The sequence below is a fragment of the Toxorhynchites rutilus genome, chromosome 3, assembly GCF_029784135.1.
Source record: "Toxorhynchites rutilus septentrionalis strain SRP chromosome 3, ASM2978413v1, whole genome shotgun sequence".
NCBI lineage: Eukaryota > Metazoa > Arthropoda > Insecta > Diptera > Culicidae > Toxorhynchites > Toxorhynchites rutilus.
Window position 1 is genome coordinate 248,294,700 of NC_073746.1, and position 26,676 is coordinate 248,321,375.

Below are 26,676 nucleotides of genomic sequence, written 5' to 3' on the forward strand. Positions count from 1 at the left end.
CGATTCACATACGACATCCACGTCACGTTCGCGTTCCGTCCCGTCACGTTGCGTCAATTATTCTTCCAAACAGTTCTTATACAAACATTCACATACACCGGCAACGGCAACTTCGACTTGCCGTTGCTGGTGTAAGTGAATGCTTCAATAGGAATTGCATGGAAGAACCATGTGCGATTCACATAGCACGTTACGGAGAAGAACGTCTACGTTCCGTCAACGTCTCCACCAATTCACACATGCAGTCAATGCTTCCACCAGCACCGTCACGTCAAATGCCAAACGAATGATTTGTTTCATTTTATTCATGGTGTCGCCACCTACAACAATTTTAAATTGCAATGCCCTCTTTCAAATCAGCATGCCTAGAATCAGTTCTAAATTTTGAAAAATTCAATGAGAATCATTGAATTCAATTATTTAAATGCTTAAACCCCGTAGTCCGACCCTTATTCAACAATAATAATAAATAGAACAATTCTCTCAACTAGTCGCGAATGATTTTCACTCCGAAATTTGGAGCGAAGAGATATGTTGGCATAAAAAGTACAGTAAGTTACTTATAATGCGATATGCTGAGGCACCACTCATTGTCGCATTGGAGTCGATTTTGACCAATAATTGGACTTTCGCGACTGGTGGCGACTTTCAATGTGGGGCCATAATTTGGGCCTCGAACTCAATGTTTACAAAAATGTCCAATTAGAGGTAAAAATGACTAATTAAACGTGTTGCACACAGATCACAGATCACAGAGCTTACTGTCGATTTAGATGTAAATTACTGTGTTTTGTGTCAAAACAAAAGCCGAGACACAAAGCTCAGACAGAAACCAAACGAGCCGTCCGTCTCCGTCAATTATTCTTTTCTACAAATCCTGCCGGTCGTTTTCGTTGAACGCATGCTGACGGGTCGTTACGTTGCTGGTGTATGTGAATGTTTTCACGGGAATTGCATGGTAGAATCATTGACGCATCGTGACGTGACGGGACGTGAACGTGACGTGTATGTTGTATGTGAATCGCACTTAATTGACGCAACGTTACGTGACGGACCGTGAACGTGATGTGGATGTTGTATGTGAATCGCGTTTAAAAGATTTCAATGAAACTCGTGTACTGGAATGGAATATTTTGCTCGTCTCGACAGTGACTGAAGCCGAGACGAGACGAGACGAATTGCTCGTCTCGTTTTTTGGAATAGGGCCCTAAATCTCACCTAATAACAAACTATAGTCACGCCATTCCCGTGCACCCGTGGCCGAGTGGTTAGCGTTTCACATTATCATGCCGGGTGTTCGAGTTCGATTCCCGTTCTGGTCCGGGGATTTTTCATCAAAGAAATTTCCTTCGATTTGCACTGTGGTCACGCGTATTCTAGAACTTGCCACTCCAGAATACATTTATGGCGTGTTATTCAGCACAGAAATGTCAACTAAGTATTAATAAATGACGCTAGTTAATGCATACGTTGAGACGGCAAAAGTTCCACAGAGAACGTTAACGCCATTCAAGAAGAAGTCACGCCATTCGCCTACGGATAGTGATTTGGGCCATCTCATTCTTTCCTAACAAGTGATCGCGTAATTAACGAACTATAATAAAACCATTGTCATTCGCTATTTGCTGTTTTCAAACATCGCGATCTTGGGCTGTTTCTCCTTTTCGCCCTTAACATCCGCTGCTTTAGCATCCTCTCCAATAGTACAAATCCGTCGTTTGAGATGATAACGCCAACCAAGTGTCGGTATGCCTCTCCGGAATCTGAACTGTCTCTTCAACAAGCCTTGTTTACTACCTTTAATATTTGTTAGTTTGTTGTATATTGTTTTTCCAAGTAAGTTCAACAGGCATATTTGTATATACGACTCTGAGCTTGATTTAACGTTTAAGTGCGGATCGTGCAGCGTGGAACACTACTTGGGCACGCTACTTCTGGCGCAAGGAACGAATGACATTACGAGCCCTTCGTTACTACAGAATACCACTTTTTGTATTCCCGTTGTTGGGGGAAATCGATATGACTAGGAGATGTTAGGAGAGTCCATCGTCTTGTCGAAGTCCTATGTAAGTCTCACACGATTCCGTCAAATCGCCTGAAATTCTCATACTGCATCGCACAACGCTTATCGTTTCCTGAATCAGTCTTGTCAGCTTTCGTTGGAAAGCGATGTTCGTCCATGATTCTCCATAGCTGTCGTCGGTCGATTGTATCCTATGTGGCCTCGAAATCGACAAAGATGTGGTGCGTAGGGTGCGTAGGCTGATACTCGCGGCACTTTTGGAGGATCTTGCATCGTATTCTCAGTCTGCACATTCTTTCGTTGATTGGCCATTATTTAATCGTCCTATCTGCACCTCATCACGACGAAAGCTGCACCCAGTTCGTGTATATTGCCGCAGCTCTGATAGATGGTATAGCCACCTTGAAACGATCGCATCATCGAACCTTTCCAGCACACCTCCTGCAGCGCTACAATGTTGAAATTGCGGGCTCTCAATGTTGCCGAAAGAATTCGGGTACTCCCAAGAAAGTTGAGAGACTTGCAGTTTCATCGGACTAGATGTTCTTTGTGTTCTTTGCGTGGGTCTAGTCCGGTTGTCCTGTTTCGAACTTCTTTGTGAATTTTCATTTTTATGGATGGCTTGTAGTCTCGCCGGGGATCATCGTGCACAACTCTATTTAGAGTCAACATACAACCATGATCCCACCGGGGCTGGCACCCGATCTTTATTATGGTTACTGGTACCCCAATCGGCATCGCAAGGAAGTAGGGATAGGTGTTACTGGACAAGACCACGAATGGGGTCTAATTCATGCCTACAGGTACGCAAAGTACAAATGGTATGTTTAGTCCAGTCGTTTACCAAAATAACGACTAGTATATGCACTGATTTGCCTCTAATTGGTCATACCGAGGAACCACCCAGTGTCGCATTAGATGCGATTGTGACCTGTAGTTGGACATATCAACAACGCAAACAATGTGACAACAGGAAAATCATTGAAAATACAACAAATAACCATTAGAAAAGTGGGCAAAATACATAATCTAGTCAAGTGAATGGAAAATGAGGTTTACCTTCACTTGGTTAATTCGATTTCAATACTGACGGATGACTTGGATACTTTTTAAATGATCCTATATTTTCAAAGCAGATCAGAGGCGAATAAACTGAAAAGTTTAAAGCCTCTATAATCCATCACATCATCATCATCGGAGCAGATCCTTAAGATGTGAGTCTTGTATCACGTTGAAGTAGGATACTCATTTGCGTGATAGGAAGCGGTGGCTCACACCATTGAGGAATATGGCGAATCCTTCGGCTAAGGAGGTCTGGGTTGATAGCTCAGGATTTGATATGTGGCTTGTTGCACATGGATAACTTTTCAAACACTGGTTGTTTAATTTTCGCGCTGTCGGTCGCGAACAGGAAGATATCCGCAGGAAATTTCGGATGTATAGAACCCAGTTGGAACATTTCTATAAATAACTTTTATTTCTCACTTTAGTTATTTCTAATTACTTCTTCTAACCTGTTTAAACATTTTAGTTCAACTTTTCCCGTCGGTACTTGACCGATGTGTATGCGCTGAATCAAGTACAAAGATAGCGGGCTTCACCAATTATGAGGAGCAGGCTGCAAAACAAAGGATGTATTACTTCATCATAATATTTATACGGAAGTATAATCATTTTTTTCTTAAATTCACGTGAACTGTTTCGTCATTACTTTTGTTGGGGCCCGAATAAGGTTTAGCACTTTAAAACCGAAAAATAACGCTCGCCAATACTTTGTACTTGTGACACTTATTCTTAGTCTAACCGTTGACAGATTTGTTAAGTGAGCACCCTTATAAGTTAAATCGTAAATAAGAAATGTGTGCTTAGAACATACTGCCACTCGCCGTTCGCATTTGTAACTACAAAATTTTGTTCCTGATGCGATGGCATATCAGCCCTAAAATATTCATTTACATTTATTTCTCCATTCTCGCATGTTATTTCGCACTATAAATTAAAGCATCATATTTTTTCGAATTTTCGATTCCATCTCTATCTCTTTCTCTTGAAAGATTCATCCGCTATGTTTGATAGTTCGTATTATACATTAGTTTTTAGTCAACTGCTGACTTTATGGTAAGCTTGCATAACATTAAATTACATTACAGTGTTACTTCTACAAATAAATGTATTTTTCACTCTCATTGCTTACAGCCTAATGCAGCAAGCAAAATATTTCTAGCTTCTGTCCTATTCCGTGCGACACTTGATGATCTCATATTACTTGCTTCTTATCTAAGGCAGTGATGTTTTCCAGATTTCGTGTATTTTATATCCGATAATATAAACATTTGCAACATTTTCGTGGCGTAAACACTTCGCCAGTCTCCAGTATTTTTTTTTAAATTTTTTGTCAAAAAATAGCTTGTGTGCTGTAAATTTTTACGCATTATCTTGAATTTAATTCATTTGATATCTATTGTTTTTTTTTGTTCTTTAAATTAAACAGAAAAGTGGACCAAAGTCACAATTTTTAACTACACAAATCCTGTTTGTTCGTCTTGTTTCAGACAAAAATAACACAAACTCTTGGTTATGTTCAAACAGAGAACGCTGCTTTCGAAAGCACATGAAAAGAGTTTCGGGATTTTAATTTTGTTTTACCTTGCGCCTAAACTTGATTCATATATTTTGGAATGAATTATCTATAATATGTTTAGTGAGCATCTATTCTTATCCTGCGTCCCCTCTACAAATTATGTTAGACATCCGAAAGATTCCTTTCAATTTACTACCATTTGTTGTCTATCTACAGACATCGAATAGTGGTAGAGCAGAACATCTTTCGACTTAACTTACTCAGATAACACTCTACTAGTGCTCTTAAAAACACATCTGTAATACACAAATAAACTGATATGGTGAATCCCAAAAAACGAGCTTTGTTGAGAAAAAAAACCGTGCAATTTACATAGCAAGAGACGAGTAGTTTCTAGCAGTAATATTTTGAGTGGCCTCAAAGGTGTTCAACATCAAATTACATCACGGAAAACACGCCGAAGTAAATTACCCATTGTGTAGTTTCTCTTGAAAATTTGGCTACAAGAAGTTTAAAGTGTATTGTTTACACTGTATTTTTATCGCTGTTAGACAACAGGGGGTCGATTTCGGACCAGCTGCTGATTGGTCAATTCTTAATAGTTGCCAATGATATTTGAAAATATACTTCGACATAATGTACTCATGGTATGCACTCTCAGGCCGAGGACATAGTAAACACGAAAGCTCTTTTGTTTACGACTGTGAAAATCAAATGCAAATGTCATAGCGATGAACTCCAATTGATCGCTTCGCATCGTACCGCACCGCTTTTACTATGTCCTCGGCCTAAGAAGCCAGTTGTCACGTCTTCTCTTAGGTTTTAGAAAATTGCGTCACCCAAAAAGCAACATCGCAAATTGATTTTGCGCAAGCACTTTGAAAAACCTCAACTTTCTCATCGGGACATCGGAAAACAACTCGGAATCGTGCAGCCAACGGTGAGTCGTGTGATTAAAAGTTACTACGAAGCCCTGAGCGTCTACTACAACTACTGCTCTTCACCACCTAGCACAAGTTTGATGTTCCCGAGGAAGTAAGGAAGCAGAAACCTTCAAATTTTGCTAAGAAAAACATGATTTGGCAAGTGATCTGCTCATGTGGTGAACGGAGTGCGCCGTTCGTGATGACCGGGACTGTAAAGGGGCAGATCTACCTCAAGGAGTGTCTACATAAGCGTCTGCTTCCTCTGTTGAAGCAACCTACGATCGTCTGGCTAGATTTAGATTCGTGTCACTATTCAAAGGATGTCCTGGAGTGGTACGAAAGGATGTCATGGAATGATACGAAGCCAACGAAGTCACTTTCGTTTCCAAGGACATGAAAATCATGCAAATCATGCAGAGACAAATGAAGTTCAAAACCAATCTCGAGATGCTTTGTTCATTGCATTCGAAGATAAAAGGCAGATACTGAAATGTTTGGAAAACAATGTCGAAAACTGGGCCTTTATAAGGTCGTGGCAACTAACGGGTGTTCATTAAAAATGAGAATGATCTCAATACCAATACACAGTTCGTTCGGAACTGGTTCTGAACTGCATACAAAGTTCATCGTTCACCGTACACAGTTCGTTCTGCACTGAACTGTAAAGGGTGTGTAACATCAAATTGCATCACGGAAAAAACGCTGTAGAAATTTAATTTTTAGGAAATATCTTCAGCTTTTGCTTATAACCAGATAAGAGTGTATAGCCAACGTGATGGCCATGCTTCACTGTCAATTTTTCGTAAATTTGGAAAAATGTCGTCGAACGAAAAAGAGCGTCGTGAATTAATCCTGCGCACTCATTTCGAGAATCCGGAGTTGTCACATCGGGACATCGGTAAGATGCTGGGAATCGTCCAATCCACGGTCAGCAGAGTACTAAAACGATACTTCGAGAACCTAACCATCGACCGGAAGGTGAAGAACGGCAAAAATGGATGCTCCGTCAGTGAAAAAGATCACAAGCGCGTAGTTAAGCGGTTTAGACGTGATCCGAGAAGTTCGGTCCGGGATGTCGCCAATAATCTGAATTTGTCACGTTCATTCGTCCAGCGGACCAAGCAGCGGGAGGGCCTGCGTACATACAAGGTTCAGAAGGCTCCTCACCGCGTCGAAAGGCAAAACATGGTGGGGAAGACGAGAGCCCGGAAGCTGTACACCGAAATTCTGACGAAGCCGCATTGCCTGGTAATGGACGACGAAACCTACGTCAAAGCGGACTTTCGTCAGCTGCCGGGCCTGTTGTTCTTCTCCGCAGAGCACAAATTCAGCGTTCCGGAGGAGATTCGCAAGCAGAAACTATCCAAGTTTGCCAAAAAGTACATGGTGTGGCAAGCGATCTGCTCTTGCGGAAAGCGGAGCGCCCCCTTCGTGATGACCGGCACGGTAAACGGGCAGGTTTACCTTAAGGAGTGCCTACAGAAGCGCTCACTACCACTATTGAAGCAGCACGAGGGCCCGACCATCTTCTGGCCGGATCTCGCTTCGTGCCACTATTCAAAGGACGTGTTGGAGTGGTACGAAGCCAACGGGGTCACCTTCGTGCCAAAGGAAATGAACCCGCCCAACGCGCCGGAGCTTCGCCCAATAGAGAAATATTGGGCGATTATGAAGCAGGCCCTCCGGAAGAACCCAAAAGTTGTCAAATCGGAGGCGGACTTCAAGAGAAAATGGATTTCTGTTCAAAAAAACTACAACCTGACGTTGTACAGAACCTTATGGACGGGGTAAAGAGGAAGGTGCGAGCATACGGGCTTGGGCTCGAAGTATGAATAAAAAGAAAATGCCAAAAGTGGTTTAATAGTTTTTATTTTACTTTCTAAAATTTTCAAAGGGATCGGTCTACTGGGCGAATTTCTACAGCGTTTTTTTCGTGATGCAATTTGATGTGACACGCCCTTTATACACAGTTCAGCCAGCGATCTTCGTACACAGTTCGTTCTGAACTGGGTAAGCAGTTTATGTGAACTGTTGGTGAACTTATTAATACCATCCGAAAACATTTCGTCAAAAAGGGTTCAGAATAGAGAATATTTTTAAACAGTAGAATAGTTCCATGGTGTCACAAAGAAAGTGCTTCGAGCATGCTATTACTCCAATATGTCAAAAATGATGTTCATAAATACTACAGCCAACATTTGGAAATCTTCCACTTCAATAATCCACCTTGGTAAGAACGAATAAATAATCTGAAGTGAACTTTTTTTTCAGAGAGTATTTGTATATTATTACTAACAACAAAAACTCCTTCAGACACTATTTTATCATCTCTTTCGTAGCCGATTCTCAAACAATGTTTCATAACGTCAAAAAATATTCATATTTTCCAATGGTTCCCGAAGATCTGTATAATGAACTGTCCCACTTACAGGACACATTACCGATTTCATGCGGTACACAATTGAGCTGGATAAATTAACAATAGTATTTAATTTTTCTGAAGTTTATAGCGTAGTCCGTGGCAAACGAAGTTTTTTTCTGAAATCCATTCCTTTCACATTTCGCATTAACAGTAATGTTTATTATGATATAATAGTAATTACTATAATTAGGATTTTTTTCTTACTTGTATTCCTTAGTTCTTTCTCTTAATAAATTGGTTTTTACGTTCTATCACAGTTTGATCCTTTTCATTATATATTAGTGTAGTTTTTCTTGTTCTCGTTCCTTACTCTAATAGCGAATCTAGTTTTACTTTGAAAAGGAAGAGCCATTTCATTTGCAGGGGAGGTGTGTACGGTTTCTGTTATATGAGTTTTCATTCAACTAACTAGTTATGTATATGTGTGGTATGTGCTTCTTGCGAACTTGCACTTCTATTTTACCTGTTTAAACTAATAAGTTTGTTGGAATTTGGAATGGAGTTTTGTATTGATCGCTTGACCCTGAAAGCCATGTGAATCAATTTTCGGGCTATTGTGTGGTCTTTATTTCCGACAACCACTTGGCGTTTGCTCCTGTATCGACAGTTCCAAAAAAAGCCGGTCTATTGCTGAGCATGTGTTCATTGCGGGACTAAACTTAGAGTTTTCTCGTGTGGTCGTTATCTGGTTATCGGTTATCGGGAATATCTTTAGCTAATTTATAGAGTACACGCTATTCTGTACTGCTACTCATTAACTACATTTCTGTGTCTATCACTTTCTAACCAAAACAAAGTATCTGTATTCCGGTTTGCGTAACTCCCGAACTGCAAAAAAGCTTTACACGGAAAAGGCCCACCTGGTTTACATGTCTCACATCCAAAGTTCAAAACGATCTGTTACGGATTCGAATAAAAAGACAGCAACACTGTTTTCCGCCGCTTATCACGCGGGGCAAATCCCAAAGGATGCTTAAGATGCCTCAAGATCTTACAGGTGCGCTGCTTTTAGCTATGAGTCAACATCCTGTCGGTGAATAATTTCACTGCATCGATACGTAGCTGTTCGGATTGTTTATGAACGAGGGAGTGTTCAACGTGGAAGCCATGTCCTGGTAACTGAACTGTAATTGAGTTGAGAACAAAAATATCAGTTTATATTTTTCGATTAATGCAACGATTGTGATTTACCTGTGAAAAATGCGGTTCCTCTTGGATTGCACCCAACGGACCGTTTATGTCGGGAGGCGTAAGTTCAACGCTTTCGCCGGTGAATTCCGAATCGAAGTAGCGTGTGTCCGTGTCGGATGTGACCTGAGGTTTGAATGGGGGTGCGATTCGCTTGTGGACTAGATCGTTCCAATTGATACTCGAGAAAAAGGGTTGAACCATAATTTCCTTCGCATCCGTCGGGCCACCCCCAAGGCGATCTTTGGGTTGTTTCATGAGAAGCCCACTGAGTAAATCTCTCGCGTTCGGGCTAATATTTCGCGGGAATTTGACCTCCTCTAGAAGGATTAGCGTGAATAGAATATCGTGATCGCGATTGTAGAACGGTAGTCGACCGCACATCATTTCATACATGACGACCCCGGTTCCCCACCAATCCACGGCCAACCCGTAATCGTTGTCCTCCAGCACTTCTGGAGCGAGATATTCCGGTGTACCGCAGAAAGTCTTAGTTGTTCGTCCATATGTGATCTGCTCCTTGCAAAGACCGAAGTCAGCTATTTTGATGTGTCCATCCTTGTCGAGCAGCAGGTTCTCCAATTTCAAATCTCGATAAACGATTTCATGTGAGTGTAAGTATCTGATTGTAGAATAATTATGTAGTCCACCAGGGCACGTAAGGGAAAAGTAATAGAAAAGATTATTTATGTTATTGGTTGTACTGGAGATGGTCTTCATGCTGATTTTTTGGGTGACAGCATTTGTTTTCAAACAAAAAAAAACTAGAAGTTTCTCTTCAAATTTTAGAAGAGGACATAAATTGAATTCAAAAATTTTGTTATAAACAGAAGGGATCTGTTATAAATCATTTGTGACATGATATTATCTCATTTGTGTCAAGGGGCATGCACGCGATCAGCCGATCGATAAGGGGTCGTGTACATAACACGTGGACAGAAAAATCCCAAATTTAGATCCCCATCTTTCCCTCAATGAACAAACCTAGACAATGACTACACTCTTCCTTGTTGTCCACGTGGACATTCTACTATTGAGAATGGGCGCGAAGTGCGTAGCGTCCAACCTTTTGAAGTACGATGTAACTGCATCACGAATTTCTTCAGTGTTATCGAATCGTTGACCGCCGAACGCCTGTTTCATCACCGTACTATTGTGAAGTTTTTGACCGATTAAGAACCGCGATTAAGAACAAAAGGCCAGGTTTATTGACGAAAGGAGTGTTCCTCATCCACGATAATGCGCATCCCCGTTCTGGTCGATTAACTCAAGAGAAATTGAAAAAATTCGAATGGACTGTGTTCGAGCATCCTTCATCCTTCCTCTAGCACTTGCTTTCGCGGATACCCGTTGGATACTTGCACTTGTTTATTCTCTTCCAAATCCCCTAGGAACTCAATTTTGGTCGCCGCACAAGCAGTGACTGCAATTCTGAAGATCAAACCATGCATCAAATTATATATTTTATTCAGATTTGGCATTCTGCCGTTGTGGGAAGAAGTCGGTGCGACGGTATACCGAGAGTAATGTTATGGTGGTGGACATATATATCATCCTTTCCTATACGCCAAAGCTCCGATACATAGAGATATTGGGCTAGGCGGAACTTGAAGACACAAAAAAAATGGCGGAAAACGAGAAAAGTTTGAAGAAAACTGACATTCTGCGGTGAACAAAGTCATTGGGGGCGCTCTTCAAAATTTAATGGCGGGTATTGAGCGGTAGACCCGGCTGTTCGGGTTTGGCAAAGCGGATGCTTGAATGAGTATATTTTGTTTGATTAAACTACCGAATGAAAAAAAGAACTCATGGCTTAGTGGTTTGCGTGCCGCTTACCAAGATGGGGGGTCACGGTTTCGAACCCCTTTGTGGTCAGGAAATCGGAAATCGTGTTTCTGGCTTACATTGGCTCGGGGGAACTCTCTACGGTAGGAGGAGGGGATGACTAATGAGCATTGCCAGTCTCTAAGGAATGCCGAAAACAGTTTTTCAAAGTGAGTTGACACCGCTTTAAGCATCTTTGTTTAGGTCTGGTGATGCTTAGGACGTAAAATAGCAGAATCACGAAGGTTTTCAAGTAAAATAACGAGGGCTTTGAAAGCTGCACAATGAAACAACCAAACAACGAACAATACTCCAGAAATTTTAAATCAGGCCATGATGTAAATGAGATGATTTCTTGAATTAAAAATTCGAAAATTACACGCATTTTTCTTCAACTAAGTTTGATCATTTCACCTTTTATACTCGTTTTACAGGGTAGCCTATTGCAAAGAGCATTTTTTACAAATAAATGTTTGCCGTAGACGAGAGAACAGGAGGGAAGTATTCAAAAACTAGTTGCTTATTTTTCTATTGTTCGTCTTTTCTCCTATTCAGATTATGGTTTCAACAGCAACTGAAAAACTACAGTGATGTGCACAAAGATCTATCCCCATTTGAAATCGAAGTGCTCCCATATGAAATTCCAGTATTCCAGTCAATACTAAGTAAAAGTAGATAATTAGTAAACTATTTTGCCTTTTCAGTATCATTGATTTATTAAGAAAAAAAACAAAAAATGGCTTTTGTTCCAAAATGGGCACTTTGATTGACATAAAAAATCACTTCAAGGTTTATTTAAAAAAAATAACAAACAAATAATTAACCCCTTGCCCATATTTTACAATAGCACGGCCCAATCACGAGCATATCGAGTCGTTCCGTTACTATGCCGAGCGTGTGCATCTTACATGGTCGAAGCAGTACACGAACATCATATGCCTGAAGCGTGTATCCATTTCACATCGATACACAATGAGTGAGTTTCGATGTTGTACGTTCGGGCACAGCCTAATCACGACGAGCGTGATTCGACGTTGTACGTGAAAGGGTTAATAGTCAATATAATCCCCTTTGATCTCGATAACCAACAGACAACGCTTTGGCATACTCTCCGCGAGGTTCCGGAGGTGTTGGGGGGTCAACACGGGGTCTCACTTACCCACGAGAGACAGCCGTACACCATGATGCCACCACCGTGCTTCATAGTCGATTGTAGATGCCAGTCCCAGAGGCCCGCGCCGTTCGCTCGCCACACTCGGAGTCGCGTTTTCTCGTTAAACAGCTCGAACTTGGACTCTTCCGACCAAATAACGCGCCTCTAGAACTTCAGCGGCTTGTTGACATGGTCCCTCGCAATCTGTAGTCGTTTTTTTGTTACTGTTGTTGATCTTCGGTCGCTTTTTGGCGAAGTAGATCTTCAGGTCCCGTTCCACCAAGTGTCGTCAAATGGTGCGATTGGAAAGTTCATTCAGCTTTTTCTTTCTTTAATCGCCCGAATGGTCGTTCGTGGGTTATTTCTTTACATCCCTGATGATTAGCGTGTCCGTTCTTGCATCAGTCTTACGTCTTACGAGGGGTGCATCGATGAACAAAACACGGTAAAACAAATTTACGCTAGTGAACTTTTTTTATGTCATAGCATTAAAGTACCCATTTAAGAACAATTTTTTTTGTTCTTGTGAAAAATAAATCAACGATACTGAAATGGCAAAATGGTCTACCTATCTGCTTTTACGTAGTATTGACTGGAATACTGAAAAGTTTGAAAAAAAACTTTTAAGATTGGAATACTTTGATTTCAAATGGGGGTGGATTTTTTTTGTTCCCATCACTGTATCCTGGTGTTAATTAAATGCCAATATGAGTAAAACTCACTCTGTTCACCCATTCAAACCACGAGACTAAAGACATGAACGAATGCGAAGGAACTGAAATCGATTTCATGATAAATATTTCTGATCGTATTTCAAAACTTAAGAGATTTTTTGATTTCGGAAGAATAAACGGCTTTTCTTTTCTTCAATAGCACTAGCGTTTCCGAAAGAACTAGGCCGTCTCAACATTGTATTACTCGCGTCATTTTTATTAGTACTTAGTTACCTTGAATCAGGGTGGCAACTTGATTTGTCTTTTGAAATTCCTGGGGTTTTCCCGGTTTTCCTAGTAGATTTAAAAAAAATCCTGGTTTTTAATATACATCCAAACTCTCTACAGGTTTGCGAAACAAGATGAATTCATTGTCAACAATGATGCTGCCAAGCTCTGGTCATTTTGGTTTACAACAGAACATACTTTGTTCACGGAGAAACCTCTCTCAAATGTAGCATTGCCATGCGACAGAATGAGGATCCCTTTGACAAAGTAAAACAAGTTTGTATATTCTTATGTTCTTATATTCCCGCTGCGCCTATGAGAAATATAAGATATTTCTCTCAAAGACTTGATTTTTCTCCACAACACTTTTGATTGCAGCTTTCACAGCAAATACCAATTTAATTTTAGCTGCAGGCAGAAACGAATCATCAGAAAGATGGACGTTCCTGAGGGACTTCAGATTCTAAAGAAAGGTGACATAGACTCGTCATAAATGGTTGAACTGCAGCAGCTGATGAAAGAAAAAGCTTAGTTTAGTCCCCAAGTAATTTATAATCAGCAGCCTTTGCAACTACTCTAAAGGAAGGAACAACAGCAAAGTTTCTACGGAGCTTAGACTGTGGCTACGTAGGTTTAAAGGAACGGCAGCATGTCTAGGGCTATTTCTGCCACCGGTTGGTTTTCGATCTATCTAACTGCATAAACACTGGAGGAATTCATCAATTTTCCAACCAGTCTCTTTCAGTTACCTATATTCGTTAGCTCGTAGTTTTGGCTGCCTCGGATTTCACGGATTTCTTCATTCAACTGCTTCATTACTCTCCAATTAACATGAGGACTGTTAATGCTGAGTTGATCCGCTTCAAACTAGGTTTAGCTTCAAAGCATTTCTTCAATCCGTGGATCAAGTCGAGTGCACGCGTTGGGCTCAGAAAAGCTGAGCCAATTTACCTGGATTCCACCGTTCTTGAGCTTGAGCTTGAGCTTGGGTAGACTGTACAATTCGTAGTTGCTCTCCGTGATTGACCTGTACCAACCAAATTGCACAAAGAACACAGAGAATGACGCTTGGGACTAGCAAATCACTCTCGTTGTGCAATTTTCGGTGATTCGAGCTTTAAATGGTCAATAACGACGCCGGCCACGTCCTTACAGTCACCAGGGGAAGGGAAGAAATGTTAGTATGATATTCGCCGCCCGAATGCCAGAAAGGTCACCTCATGGTTCCCTAGCGTTTATCATGGAAGGGATATATGTTAGTGGGATAGGTTTAAAATCATGATTCACTGCGGTAAGTGATGTGATGCTGTAAACGCTGCATATATATATATATATATATATATATATATATATATATATATATATATATATATATATATATATATATATATATATATATATATATATATATATATATATATATATATATATATATATATATATATATATATATATATATATTCATGATTTATTTAAAAATTTTCGACTTGTAGTGATGAAAACCTCATGGAAACCTTAGAAGGTAACCGAAAAAACACCTCTACAGTACAACAGACCGACGATATAGTCGTGATTAATCGATTCGTGAGTTATTTTAGATTTATTGTGTCAGGTTCCGGATTTTTCAATTTGTAGACCTCAGAATTTCAACTTTCAAATTTAGTGGTTTTCGATTTTTCAATTTTTTTAATTTTCTGATTTTTTGATTTTTTTAAATTGTTGATTTTTCTCTTTTCAATTATTTGAATTTTTGATTTTCTGACTTTCCAATTTTTCGATTTCAAAACTTTCATTTTCTTAGGAAGACCATAAGTTTTTTTCAGTTAGACTTTTAAATATTTGGTTTTTAATTTTTAGATTCTTAGAATTTTGAATCATTATATTTTTAGAATTTCGAATGCATGGATTTTTAGATTTTTATATTTAGGATTTGAACTTTTGAAGGTCTTATTCAAGATTTTTCAGTTCCCCCGATTTTATTATTCTATGTTATACCTGGATTCCACCGTTCTCTAACGACTTAAACTGTTCTGTTTATTAAAGCTGATATACTTTATCACGTAGGCCCTTCATATTTCATACATGTAACTACTATTTCAATAATGATTTAAACAAATTTGAACAAGAAAAACGCATAAATCTATCCCATTTAGCATGATATGTGCATGTGACCACTTTGCCCCAACTAGGTGACCATTTTACCTCAAGGCCAAAAAAAGTTTTCAATTTTTCAACTTTTCTTTCAATTATGAAAAATGCACTATTTTAGTTTTTTAAAGTAAAAGTCGTTTGCTATGTTGAACAACAAAAAATTGGGCTATTCTTCGAAAAATGGAAATTGAAACGGTATGTGGACGCTGGAAATGGATATATTCCTTAGGGTGACTACTACGCCCCCACTTCCCCCATGTGATCAGGTAGGTCATTTTAGTTCTGCTGAGCTGTATCTTTGGTTCTATTTCACTGTCCGGAAACATATGCCGTAGGAGCTTAGCAATAGAGCACTAGAGTTTCATGGGTTCGGGTCTACCACATGCTGAGGAAGATTGCCCATATGAGCTCACTACCTGACTAGTGTCTGTATTCTGCGTTTCAGTGGAGATTGCAAATTACAAATTACAGTTGTTTTGAACTGTACCCACGACTGCGATTTCCGATGCATCTTCTTTGGCAGCGACTGTTTTCATTTTTATTATTTTTAGTAATTGATTTCTTAATACTCACGTTTTTCAACAGTCTGAATTATAAATTAATCAAAAGAAATGGTGTAATTTTTTAAGGTTGTGTTTGTGGGAAGATAAAAAAAACCTTGGTCAATAACCAACTTCATTCTTCGCCGATTGCCCGAAGTAACCAGACGAAGGAAAGTCGCGTCCAAGTTCCGTTATCGGTTACCGCGTGATTGTTGTTTTTTTGCCGCTGAAGAGTTCATTTCACTATCTGGATAGTGAGTGAAGTGCCCTGCCTGCAAGTGGATAAAGGCTTTCATCCTCGGAAAGCCAAGCATTGGTTTTTGTTTTGTCGCTGCTTCGCCGACATTGGAGATTTCGCCGAGTCATCGTGCCAACAGTGACAGTGCGGGTAAGCTTTCACCGACGACTGTGTGTAGTGGTGTCGTAGGCACATTCCCACCACCAACGAGCTTTCAGCACGCTCCCGTTCATCTGCACTGGAGTGCGTTCATAGGTGAATAAGATTGAATATACTGAGAGAAAATATTTAATAATTATAAGTTTTTTTTTTTTTTTTTGTTTTTGTGAATTATTTTATTGTGAAATATTGTTTAAAAAAATACTTAGAATATAAGTGAAAATTTAAAATGGCAGAGAGTGGGGGACCTTCGGATATGGAGGTCTCTGACTCTAGTTCCCTCCTAACGGATAAAAAAAAGTCACTCAAACGTGTTCCAAATACGGAAGATACTTCTTCTGGGGACGAGTCAGCTAACCCTACCAAGCCTCCCTCCAAAAAACTAGCAAATCTCCCATCTGCCCTTAACGATCCCACTCTACCTTCAACCTCGTCTTCTCCCTCTGTTCTTCCCGCTCCTTCTCAACCTTCGCCTTCCCACTCTCAATCCCCGTCCTCGCCTTCCCCCCCTGTTATTCCCACTCCCCGTGTAAAGGTCTATCCAGAAGATGCGCCCGGAACTGGTCCCTGGGTTGTTTTCTTCAGGCCTAAGCCAAATGGAAAGGCGTTGAGAGTCATGCAGATCGCGAAAGATCTGGCAAGGTATACCTCCGTTTCGGAAATTTCGAAGGTTAGACCAAACAAATTGCGAGTTGTCGTGAATGATCGAAAAGACGCAAACAAGATTGTTGTCGATCAGCATTTTTCAATTGAGTATCGGGTCTACATACCCTCTCACATAGTCGAAATTGAGGGTGTGATAACCGAAACGGGCTTGACGTGCGAATACATTACGAGTGAAGGTACCGGCCGTTTTAAAAAACTGCCCTCGACGACTGTTAAGATCTTGGGTTGCCGCCAGCTCGGAACAGTCTCCCATGAAGGAGAAGAAAAGAAATTTACGCCGTCCAACTCGTTTCGAGTCACCTTCGCTGGTTCAGCTCTCCCTGACTACGTGATGGTAGATAAATTGAGGTTAGCCGTGCGACTTTTTATTCCAAAGCCAATGACTTGTCTAAAGTGCAAGTCAGTTGGTCATACGGCTGCTTATTGTGCCAATAAAGAACGATGTGCCACTTGCGGAGAGCAACATGAGGGGAAATCCTGCAGTGCGACTGAGCATAAGTGTCCATATTGCGGGGGATCCCCACACGTGCTCTCAGCTTGTGAAACATACAAGGCTCGCTGGGAGAAACAGAAGCGCTCTTTGAGGGAACGCTCTAAACGCACTTTCGCAGAAATTTTGAAGGGCGCTTCTCCACTGGCTCAAGAACAACAACCAATCAATACACACAATGTCTTCGCTACGTTGCCAGTTGACGAAATGGAAGCGGATACAGCTAACGGGGGCACGCCGTTTATTTCTCAAGGGAATCCCCGGCGCAAAAATGTGACCACTCCCAAAGTTCAAGGACAAGTCCCTCCGGTGATACCCCCTGTTAGCTTGCCCAAAAAATCGAGTGCAGCGGATAAGCAAAATCAGGTCCCTCCTGGCCTCCGTGGTAATAGTTCACCTTCGAACGACCCAGCACTCGAGGGGACATCAAAAACCCCAACTGTCCCTGTTTTTCCATCAAGTTCAACTTCCCAATCGGGATTTATAAAGTTGTCTGACCTTGTGGATCAAATCTTCACGTGTTTTAATGTTTCCGACTCCATCAGAACCATTGTCACCGCAATGCTTCCAGTACTAAAGACAATTTTGCAGCAATTGATGCAAACATGGCCCCTCCTTGCAATGATTATCTCTCTTGATGTCTAATTTAAATAGAGAGGTCGGAGATATCACTGTTTTACAGTGGAATTGTCGTAGTCTTATCCCTAAATTGGATACATTCAAATTTCTAATTCATAAACTCAATTGTGATGTTTTTGCTCTATCCGAAACCTGGCTCTCTTCTCAAAATAATCTCTCTTTCCACGATTTTAATATAATACGCTTGGACCGTGATGACAGATACGGAGGGGTACTATTGGGGATCAATAAGTGTCACTCATTTTTTAGAATTGACCTTCCACCTATTGGAGGGATCGAAGCTGTTGCTTGTCATGCAAACATCAGAGGCAAAGACCTCTGTATAGTCAGCTTGTATTGGCCTCCGAGAGCTGCGGTTAGCCGCAAGCAACTTGTTGACATGTGCTCACTCCTTCCTGAGCCACGATTAATCTTGGGAGACTTCAACTCTCACGGAACTGCCTGGGGGGAACAGTACGACGACAATCGTTCATCGTTGATATATGACCTTTGTAACAGCTTCAATATGACCGTTTTGAACACTGGGGAAACAACACGTGTACCTAAACCTCCTGCTAAACCAAGTGCTCTTGACCTCTCGCTTTGCTCGAATTCACTATCGTTAGATTGCAAGTGGAATGTAATCCAGGATCCCAACGGTAGTGACCACTTGCCAATCAAAATTTCTATCACCAATGGGTTGAATTCTTCTGAATCAATAAACATGGCATACGACCTCACAAGACACATTGACTGGAAAAAATATGCGGACGCGATTGCTCTAGCCATCAATTCCAGAGATGGTTTGCCTCCATTGGAGGAGTATAACTTCCTTTCTCGTTTGATATATGACAGCGCGGTTCGCGCTCAAACGAAACCCATCCCAGGTTCCACTATTCGTCGAAGGCCTCCCAATCCATGGTGGGATGGCCAGTGTTCCAAGCTTTATGGAGATAAATCGAATGCATTTAAAGCTTTTCGGAAACGTGGAACCCCTGAAAATTTTCAGAAGTATTTGGACCTTGAAAATCAATTTAAAAACTTGATCAAAGGGAAAAAACGTGCTTATTGGCGAAATTTCGTGGGAGGTTTGTCACGAGAAACGTCAATGAAAAAATTATGGAAAGTGGCTCGAAACATGAGAAATCGCTCTTCATCCAATGAAAGCGAGGAATATTCACATCGATGGATTTTTAATTTTGCACGAAAGGTTTGTCCCGATTCCGCTCCAGTGCAAAGAATTATTCGAGATATACCACAAGATAGGTGCGATCTTGATTCCGAGTTTTCGATGGTAGAATTCTCTCTTGCTCTCCTTTCATGTAACAATTCTGCTCCGGGATCGGATAGAATTAAGTTCAACTTGCTGAAAAATCTCCCTGATGTGGCGAAACATCGCTTGTTGAACTTATTCAATCGGTTTCTGGAGAATAATATTGTTCCAGATGATTGGAGACAAGTACGAGTTATAGCTATTCAAAAACCCGGAAAACCCGCGTCCGACTTCAATTCGTACCGCCCAATAGCAATGCTGTCTTGTATACGGAAATTGTTGGAGAAAATTATCTTGTTTCGCCTTGATCGATGGGTTGAAACGAATGGCCTACTCTCAGATACACAATATGGGTTCCGCAGGGGCAAGGGGACGAATGATTGTCTTGCGTTGCTTTCTTCAGAAATTCAACTGGCTTACGCCGAAAAAAAACAAATGGCTTCAGTATTCTTGGACATAAAGGGGGCCTTTGATTCTGTTTCAATAGAGGTTTTGTCAGACAAATTACAATCTCGGGGTCTGCCGCCTCTATTGAATAATATGTTATATAACTTGCTTTGTGAGAAACATTTGAACTTTTCTCACGGAGATTCGGCAGTAAGTCGGGTCTCTTACATGGGACTCCCCCAGGGCTCATGTTTAAGCCCCCTTTTGTACAACTTCTACGTAAGCGACATTGACAATTGCCTTACACAAAATTGCAGCCTAAGACAACTTGCAGATGATGGAGTGGTGTCTGTCGTAGGATCAAACGAATCCGACCTGCAAGAATCCTTACAAGATACTTTGAACAATTTTTCAACCTGGGCCATTGGGCTAGGGATCGAATTCTCCACGGAGAAAACAGAGATGGTGGTTTTTTCTAGGAAGCATAAACCAGCAAAACCAAAGCTTCAACTTTTGGGTAAACCGATCACTCATGCTATGTCATTCAAGTATCTTGGGGTCTGGTTCGACTCTAAATGTACTTGGGGGGCCCATATTAGGTATCTGAGTAAAAAATGTCAACAAAGAATAAACTTTCTCCGTACAATTACCGGCACCTGGTGGGGAGCCCATCCCGAAGATCTTATAATGTTGTATCGAACAACTATTCTCTCAGTGATGGAGTATGGCAGTTTCTGTTTTCAATCAGCTGCCAAAACACACCTCATTAAACTCGAGCGAATTCAGTATCTTTGTCTCCGTATCGCGTTGGGATGTATGCCCTCAACGCATACCATGAGTCTCGAGGTTTTGGCAGGCCTACTCCCACTAAAAGATCGCTTCAATTTATTATCTCTTCGGTTCCTCATCCGGTGTAAGGTTATGAACCCATTGGTGATCGGAAATTTTGAGCAGCTGATCGAGCTAAATTTTCATTCTGGATTCATGAGCTCATATCATGAATTCGTCTCCATGCAGGTTGATCCTTCTTCGTATATTCCCAACCGTGTTTGTTTTCCTGACTACATCAATTCCTCTGTGCATTTTGATCTGTCCATGAAGCAGGATATCCATGGAACATCAGATTATCTTCGATCGAGGATCGTTCCAACGATCTTCGATGCAAAGTATGGGGATATCAATTGTGATAATATGTACTTTACTGATGGGTCCTCTATGAATGAGTCCACAGGATTTGGAGTGTTCAACGAATTTTTTAGCACCTCACACAGTCTTCAGAATCCTTGCTCAGTGTATATTGCTGAATTGGCAGCGATACACTGGGCGCTGGACAGCGTCGCCTCACGACCTGTTGAACACTATTACATTGTAACGGATAGTCTTAGCTCTGTCGAAGCTATCCGTTCAGTGAGGCCGGAAAAGCACTCGCCGTACTTCCTTGAGAGAATACGAGAAATTTTGAGTGCTTTATCCAGACGCTGTTATGTCATTACCTTTGTCTGGGTCCCTTCACATTGCTCAATTCTGGGTAATGAGAGGGCTGACTCATTAGCAAAGGTAGGTGCAATTGAAGGCGATATTTATCAGCGTCAAATCGCCTTCAATGAATTTTATTCTTTAGTCCGCAAAAATACCATAGTTAACTGGCAACGCAAATGGAACGAAGATGAATTGGGCCGGTGGCTCCACTCGATTATCCCTAAGGTTAGCCTCAAACCATGGTTCAAAAGTCTGGACTTGAGCCGGGACTTTATTCGCACCTTCTCCCGACTCATGTCCAATCACTGTTCGTTAGATGCGCTACTCTTTCGTATTAATCTTGCCGACAACAATCTTTGTGTTTGTGGCCAAGGTTACCACGACATCGAGCACGTTGTTTGGTCGTGCGAGCTGTATCTTGTCGCCAGATCGAATTTAGTAGTCACCCTTCGGGCCCGAGGAAGGCAGCCCAATGTGCCGGTGAGAGACGTGTTGGCTCGGTTAGACCTTGATTACATGTCCCAAATATATGTATTCCTTAAAGCTATCGATCTTCGTGTGTGATTGTCCTTATACCCTTAGTTTTTCCTTTTCCTTTTCCTTTGTGAGAGATCGGATCCCTTCTTAAGAATAAGATGAAATGTAAATACATATTAGATATAAGATAGGTTTAAGAATTGAGTGTGATGAGTGTGATTGAGAGTGTGAGTGTGATCAATGTCAACATATCCTCATATCCCCTCCTTTTCCTGAAGAAAATATGTCACCCTTCTAAACTCGAGTTGACCGCGAGTAATCGGTTTCCTATATTATTAACATTAGAATTAAGGAAAAATGTATATATATACTAGTAACAATACAGTAAGGAGTTCGGCTCCTTTAAACCTATGTAACTGAGCCTGTAAAAATAAACGATTTAAATAAAAAAAAAAAAAATAACCAACTTGCATCGACTAGAGACTTTAAATCTAGGAGGAACTCAAGTGTAGGCAAAAACTCCGTTGACTCTCTGATTGAAGATCAATGTATACAAAACATACAAGTGCACTACATTTAAGTAATAATTAAAAATATTAATTCATCTGATTTTTCCTGGTTTGGCAAGCTTATGCATAGGCTTGTACCACAGCGAATACCGGAAGGAATTTCTTTGTCGATAAATCCCCCGACCTGAACGTGACTCGAGCCCGAAGCTCCCGGCATTCTATGCATGACGCTAAGTACTTGATCATGGCAATTATTTAGGATGTTGAACCCCGTGTCGGTCCCTAGGGACTCACATTCAGTTTTTCGTTAGAAATATACTGGAGTCGTAAAATAAACTGCGTAAATTTCATAACCCGTGTAAAAACCTAACAAACAGTGAATTATTAGTTTAAAATGCAACCCATATTCTGATTCCATACAATTAACTGAATTTGTTTGCATGCTACAATCATGATATCTGTTTTTCCTTTTATTTCTCAGCTACTAATCAGTGATACAAAACAAACTTATTTCACATCAATTAGTACATTTTTTTTCGCGGTAGCTACGTGCGGCGTAATAAAAACCGCGTAAATTTCGAAATCCGCTTAGAAAAAAAATCGCGTAAATTCCTAAAACCGCGAAAAAGCGACTTCAGTGTACTTTGAAAAAAAAACTTCATTATATTGAACATTACCGAGAGAAAATGGAAACATAAATGGCTCGCAAACCGATTACATTGAAAGCTGGATGTTTAGAGAACCATACTATCGGAAATATCTCATCATTTCGATCGCATTTTAACATGATTTGTGTCACATGTGTAATACGCTATGTTTTGTTGAGTTACTCGCGTCTATCATGACACGAGACACTAAACCAGAGAGACACTAAAAAATTCCAAAACAAAATTTACGCCCTCGAACACCACTCCGCTCGATGTCGCGGTCAATTCACCCGCCCAAACCACCATTCGCCAAAAGTGTAAGTAACAAATGGCTGTTTGTTTACTTCGCTGGAATGTTGGGTTTCCCCATGAAAATCACTTGAGTCATCGGTTTTTGACGTTCAAGCTTTATTTGTTTCCCCCATCCGTTTGTGTTATGAATCTACACTTCGGCGCGTCAGTTGCTTTTATTTTTATATATTTGCTGCGCTTCCACCATAGGAGTTATCTCTCAACAAATTAATCGAAACTTTGAAATTGTCTGCACTTACCCCAACGCCGATATTATTTCTGCTCCATAGAATCTGGTTCTCTCTTCTGAGAACACACGTTCCCGACTGAGGTGGAAGAAAAGCTCGCCACCGTTAACGTATTGCATCACGAAGCATAGGCGATCCACAGTTTGGAACGAATATTTCAATGACTGAAATGACGAATGATATGCTGAATCAAACAAATGTTGATCTTTTAAGTAACCATACAAAAACGTACTATCAAGAACGGATGATTAGTCTTTTTCAACACCCTATTTTCTGCCATCGTATGGGCGACTTCATCCTTCTGCACGATGACTTCCTTTTTCAAAATCTTGATAGCGTAAAGTTTAGCGGTGGTCTTCTCACGACATAGGATGACCTTACCAAACGTTCCTTTTCCAAGAACTTTCAAGAACTCAAAATTCTCAAGGGTCTAGAATTAAATAATTTTAAACACAACAAGAAAGCAAATATTAAAGTTGAAAATTTACTGACCACTTTCTTTCTACCACTTATTTTGCCGGTGGATGTTCCCTGCACGGAGAACTTCTCTGTCAAAAGTTCATCTTCGGCGATGGATGCCATCTCCACATCCTCGTTCGAATGTGAGCCCGTTTGATAAGCCTCGGCTTCGGTCAATCTGTTGGCCACACTTCTAATCGCTTCGACCCACTCCTGGCGTTCTTTTTCTTCCTCGACGTGAAACATTCTTTCAATTACGGTTGTCCATTGGAGTCCTCGGATGATAAACGTAAACGGGCGGGGTCTATCGACGGACATAATCTGGCATCCCCTCACTGTGAAATTGTTAGACGGTTCCGCTTGGAAGGAGGCATCGGGTCGGTTCTTGTAACCAACAAGGGTGCCATCGTCTCGCAGTATGAAGTAACGCGAGCGCCAGTTTTTAATATGCTCACCACGTTTGTACAGCCAACCTTCCTTAACCACGTGGGCGGGTGTCGTCGGTTGCTGGGTGACACGAGTAGGCTGCGAGATTGGCACCGCCTGTGGTTGATTACTGTCCCCCGCTGAAGACATCGTAGTCTAGTTTTAGCGCGGTTTTGGTCGCAAGCCACCAAATTGCACTGGTAAAGTCACAATGTTGAGGTATGTCTGGTTTGATAGGCGATGTTGATTTGGGACACACAAGCGTGCACTTTCACCGGTCACCACAGACACATACACGTTGGCAAACTGCAATTTGTGATGCGATGAAAATCTGTCTCGTTTCAATCAACGGCTGGCTCTGGCGCTGTTGTTGTTGTTGTTTAGATCTGCAAAGTAAATATGGAAAATATTGTTTATTGAATCATCGCTTGACGTGAATCAATATATACGTAGCGGACAAAACCGGATTAGTACGTATGCAGTCGGTAAATACAAAACAAAATCCCTCTTCTTATCGAAGGGGGAGGACTTGCTTGGGGCTTTGAAATGATGTGTACTTCCAGTATGAGATTTTTACATAAAATCGTCGCGTTGGGTATTTATTATTTGAACAGTTTCGATACAGTATTCTAAATTTTTATGCAAGAATATAGAAAGTAATAATCTAATTTCGACATACAACGTTACATATCGAAAGACTTATACACACAGGGTGTTCGAGATAAATTTAACGGTTGGTTTGTATTAGGTTGGGGAAAAAGAAATCCATTATTTTTGCGTGAAATTCAAAAATTCATTTAAAAAGCGTCAGATTGTTTGATTTGGGTCAAATATGCACCGTTTTGTTGTATAATTTGTTATCATGTTGAAGCCTAATGGTGCCTCTCCTATAGAAATCTTAGTCTTTATTGGCGATAAACTCTCCGTGATTGACCTGAACCAGCGAAATTGTACAAAGAACATACTGAATGACGCTTGGGAGTGGCAAATAATTCTCATTGTGCAAGTTTCGGTAATTCGAGCTTCAAATAGTCAATAACGACGCAGGCCACGTCCTTACAGTCATCAGTGGACGGGTAGGAATGTTAGTATGATATTCGCCGCCCGAAAGTCAGAAGGGTCCCCTCTATAGCATGATTCCCTAGCGATTATCAAGGGAGAAATAGTTGTTAGTGGGGAGAGGTAAGAATCAGGTTTCACTGCGGTAAGTGATGTAATTCCATAAACACGAACCCTAAACCGATATATGTACACTACAGGATGACATAATCAGGACATCAAGAGGGTGTCCTGAGAAGGTAACTGAGAGAACCCTTTCAGTATAAATCGGACCAATATTATCTTTCCGATTTATCGTGCATGGTACACAGTAGATAGCCTTAAAAGGCATACCGAGGGAGCTCATTTCCAGAAAATCAAATCTATAATATTTTTTATAACAAATCTCGCGTAGTCTTCTTTCGGTTCATCATAAAGCGATAAAAAAAACTGCCAAAATATCACTGAAATAGCTGAACAAGTTCCGAAGAATAATGGTACAACCACGTCAATGGAACGGAGTAAACAAAACTTTCTCATGTTTTTAATATGATAATTCTCTCACGAGTAGCATAGGGCGCTTGCAGTGTGCATATGTATTAGTAATCTGTTGGGCAGGCAAAAATGATCGCTTATATGGATCGACAAGATTGAGAGCAATATTGGTCGGTGATTCGATTCTTGTTTTCGGAATGGAAATCGCGCTTGGATTCTGTATACGGTGACTTTTCCCTTTCGATGGCGACCGTCAAAAATTGGTTTAATGAGTTTCGACGAGGTCGCACATCGGTGCCCCGAAAACGGCTACCACAAAGGAAAACGTGACAAAAATCCACGATTTCGTATTGGCAGTCCGCCGATTGAGGGTGCGCGAGATAGCTGAAACAGTAGGCATCTCAAAAGACCGCGTGGGTCATATCCTGCATGAAACTTTGGGCATGAAAAAGCGAGGGGTGCTGCGTTTGCTCACACCGGACAACAAGCGCAACCGTGAGACCACTTCAGAGCAGTGTGTGACGCTGTTTAAGCACAATCCGAAGGAGTTTCTGCGTCGTTTCGTAACCGTCGACTAGAGATGTGCCATCCCCTCATGAGCTGTTCATCCGAATCGCTTCATCACAGTGAGCTGATCCGGATCGGCTCGCAATAAAAAAACGCAACTCATATCGGAGCTGTTGAGCTGTTGAGCTGCTGAGCTGAAAAGCTGTTGAACTGAAGAGCAGCTGAGCTGGTGAGCTGCTGAGTTGTTGAGCTGCTGAGCGGTTGAGCTGAAGAGCTGCTGAGCTGTGGAGTGGCAGAGCTGCAGAGAGTGTGAGTTGTGCGATGGGAAAGAATAATCTGTCTCCCGCTCTTCGTGATATGACGTCAGTTTGTTTTTGTTTGTTCCTCTTCATTCATTTAAGGTGACGGGATTGTGCTTCGTATTACGTTGTTGTGAAGCAAAAATGATAACGGATTTTCAGGTGGAATAAGCGAATGAAGGTAATGAATGAAAATTAGCTTGTCCGTATAAAACATGT

General features: G+C 41.1%; 1 protein-coding gene across 1 annotated transcript in view; it reads right to left on the reverse strand.

Annotated features, from left to right (window-relative positions):
- Positions 1–4,305: 4,305 nt before the first annotated feature.
- Positions 4,306–26,676, reverse strand: part of LOC129775278 (RAC serine/threonine-protein kinase) — a 41,101-nt gene continuing 18,730 nt past the window's right edge. The window contains exons 2-6 of the mRNA XM_055779799.1: positions 23,726–24,504; positions 23,466–23,663; positions 23,246–23,397; positions 9,144–9,762; positions 4,306–9,076 (exon numbers count right to left, since the gene is read on the reverse strand). Of these exons, the coding sequence (XP_055635774.1) occupies positions 8,996–9,076; positions 9,144–9,762; positions 23,246–23,397; positions 23,466–23,663; positions 23,726–24,268 (1,593 nt within the window). The 5' untranslated portion in view covers positions 24,269–24,504 and the 3' untranslated portion in view covers positions 4,306–8,995. The remainder of the gene's footprint in view (positions 9,077–9,143; positions 9,763–23,245; positions 23,398–23,465; positions 23,664–23,725; positions 24,505–26,676) is intronic.